Genomic DNA, 20115 nt, shown 5'->3' on the forward strand with positions numbered 1-20115 from the left:
TCAAAATTTCTAATTATTGTCACAAGTATATATTAATTTTTTTAAGCACTTCCACAATCTACAAAATGCAACAGGGTAAATGTTTGATTCAAGTCTTTCATTTTGCAGCAGTAAAATGAGGCAGTAATACATTTTATTCCATGGTCACTATGACAAATTCCACGGGTTATTCTGACATGCTCCATATTCTTCTAAAAGTCACTAAGAAAATTCAGCAAATGTTTGTAGAAGGCAGAAGACCCCATCCCTAGCATAAGCTCTTATTGCTACTACCTATGTATGAGAATCACCTAGATATTTCTGTAGATTTCTTACAAGTTGTAATGAATGTTTTTCAGATAAAGGTGAAGAATTCATCATCAATCCTGTGCTGAAACAAAACAGAGACCAAAATCAGCTGCTACCAGCCAAGAACAGACAACATTTATCTTTTATTACAACACAATTCTTGAAATTGCAACAAATGCCACTTTGGGGTCATGAGTCCACAGGAAAGAGAGACATCCTAGTCCAGAATCTCCTTAATCTCATCCTCTGCCAATAGGATACAGGTTAGTGCTCCACAGAAATCAGTGCTTGGAGGTCAGAGTCAGTGTGGAGGACACTCTGAAGATCTGTGGCAGCATGTTACTCAGCTGGTAAAACATTTCCTCTGAAATTGTCTGGGGAAAAAAAAAACCAAACAAAAAACAACACACCAGTAAGCTTTGTCTTTTTGTAGTTAGGAAGAATTAAGTCTCTCTCAACTTTGTTTCTTGGTATTTAAGAGAATTGCTGCTGTTCAGAAGCCAACAAAAGTAATTTCCAAACTGTGTTATAATCTGAATTCAATTAAAAGACTGACCTAAAAATACTGGTTGTATATTTATGTGACATACCCATATAACCATTTCCAGTAGATTTCTTGTTCCAGGGATTGGTTACTTCTGCCAAACATAAGCAGGACAGTGATGCTTGTTATCTACAGGACTCCTGCTCTCTGCATTTCAAGACTAGCTTCAAATTTGGAATTTATTTGTGGCTTCCTCCTTGCTCAGCAGCTTTCTAATTTGTCAAGAAATACATGTTACTCCTTTCCTAACATTAACTCTACTTTTACTGCTTTTTAGAACAAACCTCATGCTGGCCACCTTTGGATATCTTCCTGTTTCTGAAGATAAGCTAGAACTCCAAATTAAATAATTTCAGAATATAAATCAGAACTAACTTCAAATACCTGGAGTAATTTTTTTTTGTGAAAGCATGACTGAACTTTCTGCATTGCAGCTTTCCATGTTGTTAGACAATAGGACTAATAAACAGCTCAAGTTATGTAACACAAGGTTGGACCACTGGAGTAATTAACAGAAAAATGTAATTAAGTAATTAACAGAAAAAAGTACCTTTTTTCAAAGGTGATGCATTCACTATTTGTAAAGGTGAATTTTGAAATTTTAGCATCCTCTCAGAAAATACTGCTGGGTATTCAAAAATATAAACCCACCCTTACTCCTCTTTTATAGGCAAGGAAACAAAACCAGACAGATTACATTAAACTCACTCAAAAGGGGCAGGCAAGAGCAAAAAAAATCACAACTAGATCTGCTGACATGTGACTTCTTACCAGCAGTCTCTCCTAGGCTGGATATGACTTTGGTTTCACCTACCTGTGGTACCAGGAATTGTACAGTCCGAGAAATTCCTCCATCCCATGAGGCCATTTCCATCATGAAACCTAAAAAAACCAACATTGACACAGTCTGGATTACCTGTGCAACACTCCCCAGCAGTTACAGCATGAGCAGGCAGTGAGGGAGCTTTCACACACAAGTAGGGTGGGAACTGCCTTAATCAGGGATGTCCTCAACTGCCTTTAAATCAGACTTGGGCAATGTGAATGAAATGTAGAAAAATCTAACGATGAGTTCTGCAGAATACCTACACTGAGGACAGAATTATCAGTCCTTCTGTGCAGCACAGTGATGCACAGAAGAAGTGAGGGTTTCTCCAAGCAGTGTGCCAGGTGTTCTTGCTGTGGCTTCTTTTCACTGAGAAACAGGGATGACCTCACTGTGGCCTCCCAGTGCCTGAAGGGTTGGAACCCACAGGAAAGATGGAGAGAGACTCTTGACAAGGGCCTGGAGTGACAGAAAAGGGCAATGGTTTCACACTGACAGAGAGCAGGTTTAGATTGGAAATGAGGAAGAAATTGTTCCCTGTGAGGGTGGTGAGGCCCTGGCACAGGGTGCCCAGAGAAGCTGGGGCTGCTCCAACCCTGGCAGTGTCCAAGGCCAGGTTGGAAGGGGCTCTGAGCAACCAGGGATAGTGGCAGGTGTCCCTGCCCATGGCAGGGGGTTGAAATCTTTAAGATGCTTTCCAACCCAAAAAATTCTGTGATTCTATGATGATTCTATACGGAAAAACCTCAGCACTAATTTATTGCTCAAGTAATGAACTACCAAAGGCCACAGGAATTCTCTTGTGGCAAATAACGACACTAAAAAAAATACTTGTTTAGTAGAAGTGGATGATATAGATGATATATCTATTGTGAACTACTAAAGGTCAATTACTACAGGAAGAGGTTCCTCAAGCAGGTGGTTGAAAGAAAGTGACTGGTTCAACTATTTAAGTGCAGCTCTAAAAATGCAGAAAGTAAAAACACCACATGGAAAGACAGAAAACCATGCTGAGTCATAAGGACTATTTTTTCCAGATATCCAACCTAAACCTAAACCAGTGTGAAGCCATTACCCCTTGTCCTGCCACTCCAGGCCATTGTCAAGAGTCTCTCTCCATCCTTCCTGCGGGTTGCCTTCAGGCACTGCAAGGGCACAATGAGGTCACCCCAAAACCTTCTCTTGTCCAGGCTGAACAATCCCAATTTCCTCAGCCTTCCCTCCCAGTAGAGCTGCTCCAGCCCTTTAATGAGTTCATGTCCCTGCTCTGGACTGGCTCTCCAGATCCCACTGGGGCTCCACTCCCCTACCTTTGACGCACTTGAACACGAGCTCTGCCCTCTTCAGGCACCATGGAATGGTCATCTCCTAAATGAAGAAATAAAAAGCCTCAGTGCCCCACAAATCTAAACAGCAGGAACAGCAGGGAAATTATTAAAAGCAATACGTTTTTTGCCCTAGAACATAATTTTCAAGCAGGATTTGGACTTAGTTTTCAGAACATTCTAGGCAGGTGTACACACCTTACAGGTGACCATAAAACACCATCACTTCTTATTTCTAGGAGAGCCAGTGTCAGAACAATATTAACCATTTTTAAACTGAAGGGTTGAATAAAAATGCTGTCAAACTGGAAACTGGGCTATTCGATTCCGCTGTGGAGCTCTAGAAAAAGTCAAATATTAAACTGATAATTGTCAGGTTCATGCTTCAGCAAATCAAAGGCAGGCTCCTGACCACATCTTAAAAGCACCACGATGACTTCTAACTGTTCTTGATTTTGTTTAATATTTCTTTGCATTCCCACAACCTTCAGTAAAACCTTCTCTCTAATACTGGAACTGGAAGAAGCCCTTCCTCCTTAAGATGCATTTATGGTAAGAGGGAGAACAAACAAATCATCTGCATCTGATGAAGGAGTTTCAGATAGCAACAGCCAGCAAATCCTTACCTGAACTTAAATAGCAAAACATGATATGAAAACCACAGTGGTTTAAGATATGGCAACAAGCACTGGGATAAATAATTTAAGATTAAAGTTCATGAAACATATTTTGGCTGTATGCTAGAAAGCCAATTACACCATGATGATGTAATTCCATCAGAGACAAAATGACTCACTGCAAACACTTCTCAGGAAGAACAAAACAATATCTGTTTGTTTCTGCTGTAATCTTCAACATGAAGATGAGCACTTCCTATTCCAAATACAGGAATATAGATGTGGAAATTGATTTATCATTCCAAGTACCTTTTCAAACTTAAGCTTTACATATTTTTCTATTCACTAAAGCCCAGTCTCTATTTTGCAACGTCAAACACACAGTGCAATCTGTTGTTATGAGAAAGCTTAATTTCAGGATTAAAAAAAGTTATTTGAGAGGCAAGGTTATCTAAGAATGCTCAGTGATAGCATAACTGATAAACTGGATGTGTGGCTTCATTAAACAACTACTGAAAGCCAAAGTTCCTCCTCAGGTGGGACGATCTCCTCAATCCCTCAAAATACACTGTATGTTAAAAACTGGGTAAGTTTGAAATATCTTATCCCTACATGCTGCTTTTAGGGTATACACCACATTAATCAGACAGAATAGTGCTGGACAAGTTTGGGTTTGTACTTTTGTTGTGGTTGCTTTTTGACTTTAATTTTTAAGCATTCTGGAAGCATCACTTGGTGTTTATTATAACTCATCTGCTCATGTGTGCTTTCTGTCAAAAGTAAGGTTTATAGCTGGTTTTGATCACTGCTTTGGCTTAGCAAAAAACAAGTAACTAAGAACATTCTCTCTCAGGAGCACCTTGAGCAATCAGTGATGGGAAGTGAGCCTTAAACAGACTGGTCAACACAGCAGGATATGACACCGTTCCTTGGACTATTTTAGAGGAACAGAGAGATTAAATTTTGTGGGCATCCAGGGAGATAACAGAATGTTGCTCCATGCAAGCCACAAGAACTGAAAATGACATAGCAGTGATTCAGTTCTAATCCATCTTCACACACCAAAGTTCTCATGAATTCACCACATCACCAGGAGTTTTCTCTGGTGTGGAAATGGAGGCTCAGCTAAGCAACAAAATACAGAGAAGGACATCAGAAAGCAAAAAAGCAAACAGCCAACCTCTTAGAGGGAGTTTTGGATAATAGCGTTCGACAAAGTTAAAAAAAAAAACCCACCTGGAACTTTGGGTGTTTTTCACTAGCAGAGACATTTCAACCCTTTTTAAGAGACAATTCTTTTGTCAAATTAAGATTTCTTTGACTCATTTAGGAAAAAAAAAAGGGGGGAGGAGAGACATCTTTTTCACAGTGAGAAAGATATGCTGCAATCCTTTTGATTTTGTTTTCATTTTATTTATGACAGGCTCACTACATGGGGCTGCTTAGGGCTTGGGCCTTTGCAGAACCACGTCGTAATCAAGTAAGTAAAACAGTAAAGTCCACATACATCATGTGGAAAAATATTTCAAACTAAACTTCAATGGGTGATTTCAGTAAGAATTAGCAAGGTGTTTAACTCAGTGCATCTGTGCAAATCCTAAACACTGGATGAGCAGAGAAAAATTTAAAGGCAGGAAACTCAGATGAGAAACATTTGAGGTCAATACACCCATCAGTAAGCTCTCTATGGACATAAAAAATGTTCATAAATATTTGTTACACAGCTTACACTCCTTTCATTTCTACTTTTTAAAAAATTTTTATTTTAATTCATGGTAATAGAGACTACTGGACTGAGATCACTGAAGAGTCACATTTTTGCCACTGTTGCTGTGTGGACGGCAGCAATGTTGAAACTACCAAGGGAGCGTGCCAGCTGTGGCATTTTTAGCTATGCCTTGCTGTTAGAGCCATTTCATTCCCCAGTTTATGGCAGATTCCAGTGATCAGTAACACCTCACTTGGCCTGAAATCAAACTTGCCTGCTTTTGCCTTTTTCAGGTATCAAATCCAGTTTCCTTCCTTCATTTAATTTAAGAGAGATCTGTTTTGGTTGTTCTTGCCATAAGAAAAACAAAGGAAAACAGAACTCTTGATTTTTTTTTTTTTTTTCATAGAAATAACAATGAAATCTAACAGCTTCTTTGAGATCAATACAGTCAAACTGACAGAGAGCAGATTTACATTGGAGGGTGGTGAGGCCCTGGCACAGGTTGCCTGGAGAAGCTGTGGCTGCTCCATCCTTGGAAGTATTCCAGGAAGGGTTGGATGGAGTTTGGAGCAACCTGGGAGAGTGGAAGATGTCCCTACCCATGGCAGGTGATGGGACAGGATGAGCTTAAGGTCTCTTCCAACCCAAAGCAGTCTGTGATACTGTAATTACTTTTGTGAGGCTATAAACACCACTCTTCCATCTACATCAGGAGAAAACCTTTGGAAAAAGCACAGAGAACACTGCTAATGAATGCCTGTCCCAGGGAAGCATGGAAACATCTCTGCAGCTGGGCTCCTGGTTAACCACCTCACAAAAATGTTCTTCTGTGGGTGGTAAATGCAGAGTCAGAGCTGCGGCTGCCAAAGGCACCGAGTTCAGGGTAACTTTCAGAAATCTGTCATTACTCACTTTTCCCTCAACAAGGAGTTACAGATTTGTGTGTTTCAAACCAGGTCAGCCAGCTGCCAAGCACTGTAATAAGCAAGCTGCTAATGCAAGTCATACAAAGCAGTTGTGCCTAAACACACAGTTACCATCCAGCTCACCTTCTGCTTACTCTGCTAAGACTTACAGCTTAATACAAAAGGTAAATTGTTTTACCAGGACCTTTTAAGAATCCAGCACTAGACAAGAAGATAATTCTTCAGTTTCACACATCTCAAGGTGTGCTGAACACTTGATCATGTGCTTTATTTGTAGTTTAAAATAACAAACAGAAGCTAAAACTAACCAGGTTTAAAGGAAACAAAAACTAGAAGAACATAATCAGGTGGCACCTTGATTAAGAAAAAGGTCGATATATTTAATAAATTTCTGAAACACAGCAACTGGGTCCCATGAGTGACCCAGGCTGCTGTCCTGAATGTTGCTTACTTACGTTTGTGCCCAAAGAAAGGTCTTAGTACAATAGATGAAAAAATTCATAAATAATCTCATCTATTCCTAAAAGTCTACTTTTATGTATGGAAACACATCCTTTAGAAGCTTCATTATTGTCTTTTTACCTTTTCATTATGGTAGACCCTGATCCTGCAAAAAAGGGCGACTTCTACTCTGTGTTCCAGTAAATTATATTATAAAACCTGTCACTGTTAAAGGTAATCCACTGGTGAGCATTTATCTTTCTGAGTCAGCCACTTTCCACAAAGGAAAGGCAACACTGAGTCTAAAAGTGAAAAACCAAAGGGTTATTTAAAAAAGAAACCTCTCCAACAGACTGTAATTATTACTGATATCCTTGCATGGATGACAGAATTATCTTCCTTTTCTCATTTCTTTAGGTTTACAGACTTTCTAGCTCTTCAGGATAGGAGGCATATGGCTATGCTCCCTGCCCATCACTTCTTTCCCTGCCTTCCTACTCCTTTTCTTCTCTGTGAGCCAGGTGTGACAGAGAAAAGAAGCTGCCAATAGATTTAAATTGCTGTGCACTGAGAAATGTTACAGCTGATTGAGAGACAAGCCCTACAGCAGAGTCCCACTACAGAAGAAAACACAGAACTCAGCACAGTAAGTAAGAACACAGAGCATCAGCAATATGCTGCCTCTTGCCCAGACAAGGGGGGGGACTTAGGGAGGGAACAGGGACAGAAATAAGGCAGTGAAGGAGGAGACAGTTCAAAGTGAAGGTGAATTTTGGTTGCTCCTGTGTAGGGCTGAGGTGGTAGAAGATTTACAGAAGGTAAAGGCAGTGTTTAGATTTACAGAATTCTAAGCCAAGCTTTGCCAGTTCTGCGGCTCCTAAAATTTAGTTTTAATGTTTACAGCTAATGATAATTAAAAGAGGGGATCTGGTATCACTACTGCATCAGCAACTCCAAAGGTAGAGTTTCTGAGCAAGAGCTTCCAGTTGTGGTACAAGTATTAATAGAAGATGAGACTGTACTGCAGTGAGATGGATCTAGGAAGTCAATTGTCCAAAAGGAGGAGTGGGAATAAAAACTTTGAGTGATTGAGCTGCCTGAGATGTTTTTAATTGGTCCAACTCCTTAATTTGGGTCATCATGTAGATACAAGTACCATGTGGTGGGGCAGAGGCCTGTGAGTGAGAAAAACCATCCCATTTGGCCTATATCAGCATGAAACACACCATTTGCAAAAATCCAAGGATATAAAACCAGCCCAAATGTTTCCATTTACTTACTTCTGACATTTCATGCACCAGCAGGAGGGGAATGCTGATGGTGGTGATGTCGTGTGTGCAGCAGACCTTGAGGATGTTCCTGAGCCCCATGATGGCCGGGTCCCGGGCAGTCACGTTCACAGACCTGACGTTGTCATCCACGCACAGGTGAAAGGCAACGTGGATTTCTGAGAGGTTTGAGTGCCGTGTGATGTAGAACTCTCCTGCACAATAAGGCAAAGCAGGAAGGGAAGAAATCATGGTAGTGACCTGTACCGAAATCCAATTGTTTGGAAGTGTAAGAAAGATAAAAGGCAAATACAAATATACAGCAGAGATGAGGACGTACACAAGAGATCTAAAATCTCTTGGACTGTCACTGTTTTACATCCATCCCACACTCTCTCCCCTGCTTTGATGGGTTCCACTGGCATCATGGCCACATGGTGTAATGAACCGTAACAGTGCCAGTACAGGATATGATCTCTATATAGCACAAAACAGAAAAACAAACCCAGAGGAGGTGCAATACTCAAAATACACAATGCAAGCACGGAATTGCAGACAGATGTGGGAGGCGGAAAGGCCAAAAAAGGATGGGTTCAAATAAAGGATGCATAGAGCCTGTGGAAAAAGATAGTGGGTTATGTAACAACTGAGATATGGCACTGGAACACAAAGGGATCAGTGACCATTAGAATTTAAAATAATTCAGAGTAGTGGGAAGGTGAGTGACAGAGTTGTTTGAAAAAAGGAACCAAGACATCTTGTTGGGGGTATTTTTAGATTTAGTATTCATTTATCAAGGGTGAGAGGCAGTGAAATCCAGGTCTCTCCATTGTTCCTTTGCACTGGAGATCTAAAGGCCACAGTACAGTCAAGGGAAAAGCAGATGTGCAATGCCCCCACTGTTTCAGTTAACAAATAAACATCTTCCTTCAAACCTATTCCCACTGGCCACTGAAGTTAAGATCCTTTCTTTGAACTGGAACAGCTGCAGAATGGGTCTGTACCCCTTCTGGGTGACTGCTAAGGAGGCAGGAATCCCCAGCAATGGCCATCTATGAGCAGTAACACAGGCCACTGCTACAAGACACCTGGATTTATCTGGTCCAAGTTGATTTACAATCCACTCCCACTAAAAATATTTAAGACAGTCATGAAATCAATTTTAATAAGCCCTCACTCAACCATGGGTTGTATGGACTTGACTCCTGCCCCAACTGCATATTCATCTTCAAATTCAACAGCAGCTTTCCTTAGTAAACATAACAATATACACAGAAGATACTTCCCCTGAGAGAGGGATTTCCAAAAGTTAAAAAATCCACTCAAAACTGCTTTTCTGTACCACAGCAATGATATACATATAGCCATTTCCAAAAATAAAATTAGCTGCTAGTATTGAAGTTTCACCTTTCCCCCAAGATTCTCAGAGTTCTTTTTTTTTCACCCTCAAATTCCAAAAGGAAATTTTAGGCAAAGAGAAGTGATTTGCCCCACGCCATGTGATGCAGTGGCAAAGCTGGGAATAGAAACCAGATGTCCTGACACCCAGTTCTCTGCCTCAGCCACAGGAACATCCTTCTCCTCTGATGGAGGTCAGCTTGGGTTCAGTTTAAAGTTTATGTTCTGACTTTAGAGCTAAAAATGTGGATGTATAAAACACAATGTGCTTCAGGAAGAGGGGGTCAATGCCACACAACTCACCTGGCAAAATGTTCGACTGGTTTCGTTCGATATTCTTTAATTTATCTTCATTCCCACCGATTTTATTTTCTGTGTATGAACACATGGAACAAATATTAATCATATCCTCTATTAATTACACTTGGGCATGAAAAGGTTTATGTACTGATATCTGGCTTGAATTTTGACCACAAAGTTACCAAAATGCAAGGGGGATGTGTAGAAGAGTTTTTGCTCTCTTCAGCACATCCCAGACTGAATCCTACCTCAAATCCCTGCCCTTCTTACTTACCATCCCATGATATTTCTTCATTTGGACAAAAGCAAACAATATTCTCAGACATAACATGAAACTTTGGAAGTTGCCCCCACAACCACATAGTGTCTTGCTATTACTCTTTCAATAATGTAATAAATTAAAACAAATTTGTTCCTAAGAGATTTACAGAAATCAGCAGCATAAAACCAGCTTTCACCATTTCCCTTGAGAGACAGCAATATGCAGGTTCTCAAGGGAACTTGTTTTTCCGTGTACTCATAAGTGTTCATGTTCTAGATGCATTTAAATCACATAAGTAGCTCTCTGGAGGGAAAACAAAGTTACATGATGTACAACTGCACTGCCTAAACACCACGTGGTCAGAGCATTTCCCAGCCATTAGCAAACACAAATGTAAGGAAAACCATTCCCAAAGCTTTGGCCAGCACAAGAAAGCTAAATACACATTTAGTCAATTTCGTATTTGGTTTTCAGCATTCACTTTCAAGGAAGGGGGAAAAGTAGTAAACTTCTTTTTCTGCAATTTTAAAAGATTTAAATATAAAGGGCAATAAAAAGGTAAAGACAGATAAAGTTTGTGCTGCTACAGGCAGTTCAGGAAAGCAGAATAGCCTGATGTACTTCCCATGCTGTTAAAATGTGACTTTTATATGTTGATTCATTTTAAAGGAGCAGCAATGACACCACCCAAACACCACATTCTCTGTGAATTTCGCACAGCTTCTTGATGAACCCAAACATTCCATTTTGCAGATGAAATAACTGCAAAAGAGTGGCATGGACTCTGCCCTGCCCACAAACATCCCTCTGACCACTGTTCTATTTCAAGGAGGGTAATTTTGGTTGTCACTGACCATGGTGTCTTTTTGTCTTGCTGCTACGCTGTGCTCTGGCCTTAAGTACAACCTTCTGGACAATTTCAAGTTGTTCTTGGATTCCAGGAAAATGGAAATCCGTGCATTCTTGGCAAACGGTTGCGAAATCTAGGAAAAAATATAAGATTGAAATGCATGTCCTGAGGTTGTGCTCAGTAACCTTATGTAACTCTACTCTACTGATCAAGTAAATCCAGCTATAAAGGCAAACTCTCCAAAAGCAGATAAAGCCCTACTGGACTTCTCTTCCAAAATTTATCGAGGATTATATTTGACAGATTGTGACATGGTCCCATACTTTCCCCTCTACTGTGGCTACAGGATCTAGTTGGTGGCTACAAGATGCAATTTTGTGTTTAATGGCATGATTTAAATTTCTGCCTTCTCTCATTGCCTAAAATTTAGTTTAAAACCAGATACTCTCCTTTTGTTATTCACTTAAATACTTAAACAGTTTAAAAAGTACCTGCAAAACAAGTACAAAATAAAATTGTTACAATTAAACTACTTGGAAACCATGAACAGCAATCAACAAATACAATTGCAGTTTTTCCTGGTTCACCTCCCTCTCCTTCTTGCTACAAGCCTGACTCCAACTGCTTCCAGGAAGTATCAAGCACAACTGGGCATTTTTTTTTATGGCATGCAAGAATAATGACAAGTAATAGTCAAAAAAAGACATTCCAAGTGTATTTGTAGCAGCATATGTCACCGATGAGACAGCCATGATACACAGAGTACCACCATACAATTTCCAAAGGCTTTAAGCATCAGCCAATACAGAGTAACACCAGATGACTTCAGAGGGCTTCAAGCAGCCACCCCCTTCTGGTTCTTTAGCCCAACCTTTCATACCCCTCACATTCATGCATTGCATCTGTGTGCCCTCTGCTCCCTTTGGCGATTGGTCAGCACACCTGAGCCCTCCATGGCTCACTGTCTTTAATGCTGTTCCCCTGTCCTGCACAGCTGTAGCCACTGGGGATGAGGCTGGGCCACAGCCCCACTCCCAATCACCACAAACTGTGTGCCTGCAAGTATTTTGGTATTAAACTTAAAGACAGAAGTGGGAGAGTCAAGCAGGAATAAACAAAAGTTCCTTTGGTTAACCTTGATAGAAAACACCATCGTTGTGCTCACTTACTCAAAAGACATGCACTTGAAATGGCTATTAATCAAACTTCCCAGGAGTAGGGAAGTCATATTCCTGTTGTTCATTTTTAATGGCATTCACAGTATCAAAAGGATATGCTATTTTTATATATTTATCTATCACTTTAAAATCTGGGCATATTTCTTTTTCATTTTTGCAAATAGGTTTCAGTGTGATAATCTGGTATTAAAGAGTTAGAAACTCCTATAATAAATTTGTCTAAATCAATATTGAAGGGTCCTCTTCAATATTGTTACTTAGACACAAAATGTAGGGAAGAGATGAGAGATAACAGCGCACTATCCCCCATCCTCATCCTTATCTCTTTTTGCATTTGTAACCCTTTTGTAATACATGTGCAAAACATGAGCGCCTCCACTGAATTTTAATTTTACAAAGAATATTTTTCTCTGAGAAAAGACAGCCAGATTTTATTCTAATTTATTTTATTCATTTTCCCTGACATGATACCTCCCATTCAAAGGCTCACCTCTTTTGATTCCGCTGTATGAGCTGATCCTGTTATCCACCAGTAACACCAGGCCACAGAGGGAAGTTGAGTAGAGGGACATGGCAGTCTGAAGCCTGTGCAGCTTCACCCCACTGCGCTGATTGCGCTTGTGTTTGCAGAAATCCAACATATCAGCTCTCAGCAGCCTCAGGTTGTGCATGGTCTTCAGCTGAGCTCCTGCACAGAGCAAACGTGTCTCAATCCCAGTGGAAGTCTAAACTCAGGACTGGGATTGAAATGCAAGGGCACAAAGTGCTTCCCTAAAGATCTGGAAGGGAGCTGTAACCAGTAATACCCAGGGAAGTTCTCAGCCACACATCCGGATTTACAGACACATCAGCAATTCACAAAGTAGCAATAAAAACGCAGTGTTTTCACAAAGTGAGCCTTGTTCCCGCTGCAGAATCACAGATTTATTAAGCTTGGAACGCACTTTCGAAATCAAGTCCAACCTGTGCCCAATCCCCACCCTGTCACCAGCCCACTGAGTACCATGTCCAGGCATTCCTTGGACACCTCTAGGGATGGGGACTCCCAACCTCCCTGGGCAGACCCTTCCAACCCTTTCTGTGAAGCAATTCCTCCCGAGGAATACTGCAGGGCTAGGGATGAAATACTGATGTGTGGTGGTGTATCCTTCCCCATCCTCCCCAGAACCACTCCACAAGCTCAGAACTCCTGCTAGGCCTCAGCATTGGTGCAATGAGCTGGGCACTGAGGCACCCCTGGGCCATCCCAGGAACTGCTGCATGGCTGAAGTGGGAGCTGCATGGAGAGGAAGAGATCATCAGTCAGCCCCTGACAGCCTGGAAACATCCCCTACCTGACCCATGGCCCAAGGGGAACAGCACCATTGCTGCTGGAGTTTTGGAAACTCCAGCAATTCAACCTGAGGATGAATATTTTCCAAATGACTAAAGGCAATCATCTCATGACCCTATGGACCATGGTCCTAAGGGATGTCCTTTGAGCTTTCCTGCACCACAGCAGGCTGCACCAGCATCTCCCTCTGACAGAGATGCCTCTCAGAGCTTGCAAATTCCCAAGTTTGTGATACTGGGAAGGATTGTTGCTGCCCATCTCTGCCTAAATCATTTTAGATTTGGTTATAATCCAATTTTCCTCTCTGTGTTTTATCTATACAGTATAGAGCGAACCTTGCCTTTGAATGTTTTGGCTCTTTTGCAAATCTGTATCAAACTTCCTCAGCCTGATGCCTTTGCTGATGATTTTTTAAGTGACCTAAACCACTCCTGCACAACAAAACATGGTGAAAACAGCTCAAGAAGACTCTACTGCACAAACAAAAATACAAATTGCAAGTATCTATTCTGCTGTCAACTGATCACAGGAAGTGAATTTCGTAAACACATTTTTCTACCAAATGTAAGAAAAGTCAAAGCATCATTTTTGGGCAATATACTTTGCTGTTGCTGTGCTTTTTCATACGAGTCACCCAACCAAAATGGATAAAAATTTGCTTCTAGAATATTTTCCATTAAGATTGCCACCTATTTCAGACATTGCTTGATACAGTTTATGCTGCTCTCTTACACATGTAAAGAATAAACACAAAACAACTCCAAACTATGGATTATACACATTGAGAGTTAAATAGTGTAAATAATACATGCCTTGGATATATTATTAATTACCAGCTTTACTTGGGTTTACTCCACTTACCTAAATGAATAGTAAAGCTTTCTTCTAACAGCCTCTGCTCTTCATAGATTCTCCCATTTCCTTCCACAGATTCCCTCAGCTGGCTGGGCTGAACTTTAATTTCATCACTGAAATAATAAGAAAAGTACCAAAAAGGTAATCCTAATTCTTATTCAAGACCAACAACTTTGGGAAAGTTATCCCAAGTTTTCTCAGCTGGTCTGTGGAAACCAGGAGACCAAACCTATGAAGATGAGCTCCATTCATGAGGTTTCACCTTTGCCTTCCTGGCAGCAGGAAGAGGAAACTTCATTGTTAGATTTACATTACTTGGCCCATTTGTAAAGCATTCCAAGACTGAGAATTAAAAATAAGTCACAATACCTAGTTATAACATAGTAAGAATGTAGGAATAAAAGGAAAACAAAAAGAATTCTCTTCAACCTATTTACAGCAGCTAAAACCTTATTTATGAAGTTATTGAATAAAGCATTTCTTTTCTTCTTCCCACACAAAACGGGAGATTAAAAACCACCTCATCAAATGTTCCACAGTGTTCAAACTACCAGGAAACATTTCAGATATCAGTTTTAATATTTTCCCTAAATTCAACTGTCTGGTAGTATACAACAAATACTGCTCCTAATACATGAAAGAACAGCATCCAGTTTGTCTCTGCATTAGTGAGAAGTTTCTGTTTTCAAAGTGCCTCAGCTCCAAAAATCTCCTATAAACTTGCAAGCAATTCTACTGATTTCAACTGCCAAGCATCAATGTCCTAGACAAGAATAAGGATCCCATCCAATTTACAAATTCTAATTTCCCTGCCATTTCCTCAAACAGAGGAAAGCTTCTCATTCAATTCTCTCCACAAGCGTTCATGCTAAAAAATTCCATTTTTAGCCGTCCAGTGCCATACATACAGAAAGAGAAAAGAGGCTTGTTAATTCAAACCATTGTTAACATTTTTTAAAGTACCATTATTCTCTAGAACATGCTTAGGTGGTAACAGAAAGCTTTGTGAAACAGTGTTAAAGACAGATATAGGAGAGGAAGGCAAAACAGGAGGAAATTCCACTCATGTCAAGCTGCACTTTAGTGCATTACAACACTTTCTGGTACAGAGATGTTGTAACATCACACAATGAAGAAACTCCTGAAATTATACATGTTCCTTTATGATGGTCTATTTGTCTTTGATTATCCTAAGCAAATTATTTATAGATATTATAATGTCATAATAAATAGGACTATAGTACCCTATTTAGAAGATTATGTAAACGCAAATACTTTGAACTATTTCAGCTGAAATTCAGCATCACAGAGGAATTAAATACCTGACTGAGCTGTTGTTGGGATTCTTTAGGTCTTGATGAAGCTTTATCACCCACTCCTGATATTCCTGCTTCTGGATAGCAGTAGTCTGTTTTAATTCATTGGTCCATTTGTTCTCCAAATCCTGACAGGAAAGCAGTGATAGTTTGAGTGGTGTGGGTGCTCTTTTTAAGGTGATTATGTGCATGGCATATTCCAGTTACCTGCTGAGACTCAAAATGCTGAGCTGCTAAGGAATTCACATCCTGGTCAGTCAGGGACTTCCCAAGCTCCTGCATCACCTTATCCATTTCAGCTCCTTGCCTGAAAGAGAAGCAAACACAGAATTCAGAAGACTGCCAGCAGAATACCCTTTGCTGTGATACAACAACAAACTTGGTTGTTTGTTACTGACAGAATGAACAATCACAGATTTAGCAATGAAAATCCACAAAACAAACTGGCCTTAAGTGTCAGGTCAGTCAGCCCCTGTGTAAACAAAACATCATTTACCCTCATCTGGGACAGGCTCAGCTGCCACCAACATAGAGATGTGATAAATTCCAAGAGAATCAATACACAGCTACATTACACCTGAGCTCTACAACAATACTGCTCTTCCTTGTGTATGCGTGCTTGAGAAGAGGCAATAGCAACAAAAAGATTTGCTAACACCTTACTGGCAACACTGACCCCCAAACTAGAAATACATACAATTCAGTCCAGAAGAAACCATAGCATGAAGTGATTATGCACTGTCTAATGTGAGCTTAGACACACACAGCTCAAGAGGAATAGTGCTACTCAGAATGCTAAACCAGACCTACTGGAATTCCTTTGACACAAAAAGAAAAATCCACACTCAACGTGTTCCCTCTTGTGGATAAAGGAGTCACCTGCAGCTATGCAAGTCTATTCCAGAACTCCAGACTCAAACTTGTCACAACATATGTCACAGTTGAGATGACCATGACACACAGAGTACCACCACACCATTTCAGAAAGCTTCAACCCATACAGAATAACATCAGTTCAGAAAACTACAAACATCTGCTCATCTTGTCCTTCAGCCCAACCTTTTACACCCCTCACATTACATGAATTGCACTTGTGTGTCCCTTTTGTGACTGGTTAGCACACCTGGGCACTCCATGCCTCATTGCCTTGCTGGTCACCTGCTTTTCACAGCTGTAGCCCACGGGGGATTAGGCTCAGTTGCACCACTCCCAGCTACCACAAACTGTGTGCCTACACAAACTCAACACTTTCTGGAAATCAGAACTTATATTCTCCTCTGTCACTGAAAATAATAGAAGGCCACCAAAGTCATATAAAGTAGCTGACCCTAATGACATCGTAGAATCATGGAATGGTTTGGGCTGGAAAGGACATGAATGTTCATTTCATTCCAACCCCTGCCATGGGCAGGGACACCTTCCACCTGACCAGGTTGCTCAGAGCCTCGTCCAGCCTGGCCTTGGACACCTCTAGTGATGATGGAGCCACAGCTTCTCTGGGCAAGCTGTACCAGGGCCCCACCACACCCTGAGTAAAGAATTTTTTCCTAATATCCAATCTAAATTTTCACTCTTTCAGTTTGAAGCCATCCCTCCTTGCTCTAAACACTCTTGTGCCAGCCAAGTGTTGTCTGACTTTGGGTTTACACAGACAAATACAAGCTACACACGTTGTCCTATGAGTTTACACACCCAGTGGCACGTACCCCTATTTAATAAGAGAAAGGGAAACTTAAATAATAAAAAAAGTAATACCTTTCACGTAGCTTTTTCAGCTCCACGTCCCTTTCACTTATTAATTCTGAAATGCTAACAAAATAATTGTGTTCCAGGTTTAACAGCATTTCAGAAGCTGGAGAATGGATCAGATCATGATAAACATCTGCAAAATCTTCATCCCAGCTGGTTTCTTCAGGTTTGGCATGTTCTAATGTTGTCTAAAGAAAAGGTAAGAGATTTTAAAGGATAAGATTCCTCTTAGGACATATAAAGATCCCTCATGATGGTGGGGTAAAACCATGGGGGTCCACACACAGCCTGTACCATACAGAAATTATTTTCCCTAATTTAAGTTTCCGGGCATTCTACTTTAGCTTTCAATTTTCTCCTCTCCCATTCTTTATCTTTCAAAGAACTAAAGTCAGAATCATTAAGGCTTGGACCACAGTAAGGAATTACCAATTTTCACACAACACCAGCTTGGAAAGAACAGCAATATCCACAATAATATTTGCACCTGATGAATTTTAGATAAGGCCCAGAACACCAGCTGTGCAAACAAAAATGCTTTGCTAGTGAGGATGACTAACTGCTGATGTCACTAAGAATTCTATCAACAACACTGATTTAAGAAAAGCTATTTTTATTGAACAAAGAACAGCCCAAGAAAGCCAGTTTTGCAAAGTTTTAGTGGATTTTTTCACATTTTTCTATATTTCATGAGAAGCAAATTCAATTCCTATAAACTTTTCCCCAAACACTGCAGGCTTGTCATTAATTTTTTCTTTTCACTAGGACTCCTCCAGTTCTTTTAAGATCCCATATGAAACTGGAGACATTATTCCAACTAAAGCCTCCTAAATAATCCTTCCTAAATAATATGAACCCAAAAAATGAACTGAAAAGTCTCTCTCAACTATACACTTCCTCCTTCTAGCTTTAATTACTGGTACTGAGTTTTAGGATAGGAGTGTCACTTCATTACCTCTTGCTTTAATTCTAAGCCACCATGAGCCTTATGCCTATGTTTTGTTTGAGTATCAACTGTTGAATGAACAAACCTCCATTTTTTACCTCTCCATTTTTTGCCTCTCCATTTTCTATCTTTTTACTCTATTAAATTTAAGAAAAAGATGACTAAGAACTTGTAGAATGAAGACTTGATGCTCACTTTCAGATAAAAAGAAAAAAACTGCAAGAATTACAGTGAATTTTAGTGTAATAATTCATCCTCACAACTGTGATTGCACACACACACACACACACTCTCACAAAGCAAACCCTGTATATTAACTTTCCAGCCTTAATCTTACCTCTTTATAAGCTTTAGCCCAAGTATCTGCCAGCTGGTTGATGTCTACTTTTCCTGATTTCACTGCTTCCAGAGCCACTTCAGCTTCTCTGTCATAATCTTTTATGGTTTCCTCTTCTACAAATTTACTAAGAGATTGCTTCAGGTCTATTACAACAAGAAGAAAATGGTCTATCAATAGAACACATCAGTAATCACTCAGGAAACCTGTAAGTAAAATTTTTCACCGGAAAACATTTTCCTTGCTAGCACTGACAGTAATTTTCTCTGAAGTTCTGCTGTTTAAAAACCAATTTTGTAAACACTGTTCCAGTAAAACACTGTTCTTTTGGTTTCTTAGAGCAAGCTGTAAGATACTTGTGGACAAGGATACATGAGATTAATTTAAGAAATCAGTTCATACCATTTTCTATAAAGCATGGCAGGTTGTGCAGAACCATCAGACGTCCATGTAAATGACTGATATTCTCTTGCACAGGGAATTTGAGAGGCACAGTAAGCACTAAATGTTCATTTCCAGCACTGAATTTGTACACATAGTCTCTCTCTCTAGTTAAAGTCTTTCCTTTATTAGGCTTCATCCTCTTAAGTTTGTTTCCTGCAACAGAAATGGAAGTAACAAGAATTACATTTTCATAAACTCATAAGTAAAAAATGATAATGAAAAGCCATGGCTTTGCTAATAATTAACAGCCAAAAATACTTAACTCCCCCCAAATTTTCATAGATACTCAGTTTTGACTTCCAAACACATGCATCTGGAACTGAAGCATAAACACCAGTTTCCAAAATATCAAATGCTTCAAAAATGTATTTGAGTGTGTTAATATAAAAACGTGGGTAATTGCTCTTAAAAATTACAGAGCAAAGTCTCCTGACTTAAAAGCAGAAGCAGGGCAGATGGGAATCCTGGTAAGTAGAAAATTAACCAAAACACCTTGACTTCTGTCATGGATGCCTCAAAAGCTAAAATCCTGCAGAGTGCACAGAGATTTTATTTCCTCCTTTCTGCAGGTGCAAGGCCTGGGGAGTAGGGGAGCGGATGTTTGCAACCTTTTTTAGAAAGAGCTGATTTTGTCTTTTTGTAACCTGCATTAAAAATAAGCCAAAAGAGATGCAAAGGGGGCTATGTAGAGTGAAAATACAGGCTGAGATAACTGTCCTGGTATTTCTACCCTCCACAGGCCTCCTCTGCTCATTCACATGCCTCTGTTTTGAACATCACCTACAAAGCTGGACACATTGATTCAGCTGAACCCTCCCCAGTGCTAAAAACCACACCCCGAGGAAAAGAAAAAAACAATAAAAAATTCTACAGCACAATTCACGGTTTAGGGTTTGGGTTTGCTTTTTTTTTTTTTTTTTTTTTTTTTTTTTTTTTTTTTTTTTTTTTTGGGGAGGGGGGTTATGTGAACAAACATATGTGTTAGACACAGACGAAACAAGTCAGTTTCAGAAACATCTCAGGACAGCCAATATTGATGTGAGGCTGTGTCCCGGCCTGTCTGTGAGTGGGATTCAAAGGGAAATCCTGGGAAACACAAACCCGACCACGCTTTTTCTGCTGCTCCCCGATGCACCAAGGAGGTGGGGGGGAAGCCGACAGAGAGGGAGTGGGGGACAAACCCCGTGTTCCAAAGAGGACC

The 20115-nt window shown here is 40.2% G+C and overlaps 1 protein-coding gene across 1 annotated transcript; it reads right to left on the minus strand.

The window, feature by feature from the left end:
• Positions 1 to 401: 401 nt before the first annotated feature.
• On the minus strand, positions 402 to 19064 carry CUNH12orf4 (chromosome unknown C12orf4 homolog). Its single transcript, XM_031061455.1, has 13 exons — positions 18873 to 19064; positions 18471 to 18616; positions 17194 to 17375; positions 15646 to 15745; positions 15445 to 15566; positions 14129 to 14235; positions 12425 to 12622; positions 10761 to 10889; positions 9648 to 9716; positions 7959 to 8161; positions 2969 to 3026; positions 1647 to 1714; positions 402 to 662 (listed from the first exon to the last, which is right to left on the minus strand). The coding sequence occupies exons 1-13, from the start codon at positions 19048 to 19050 to the stop codon at positions 570 to 572; spliced, it is 1653 nt and encodes a 550-aa protein (XP_030917315.1). The 5' UTR covers positions 19051 to 19064; the 3' UTR covers positions 402 to 569.
• Between the last annotated feature and the right edge of the window lie 1051 nt (positions 19065 to 20115).

This window comes from Geospiza fortis, unplaced genomic scaffold (assembly GCF_000277835.1).
Source record: "Geospiza fortis unplaced genomic scaffold, GeoFor_1.0 scaffold8, whole genome shotgun sequence".
In the NCBI taxonomy this organism is placed as follows: Eukaryota; Metazoa; Chordata; class Aves; order Passeriformes; family Thraupidae; genus Geospiza; species Geospiza fortis.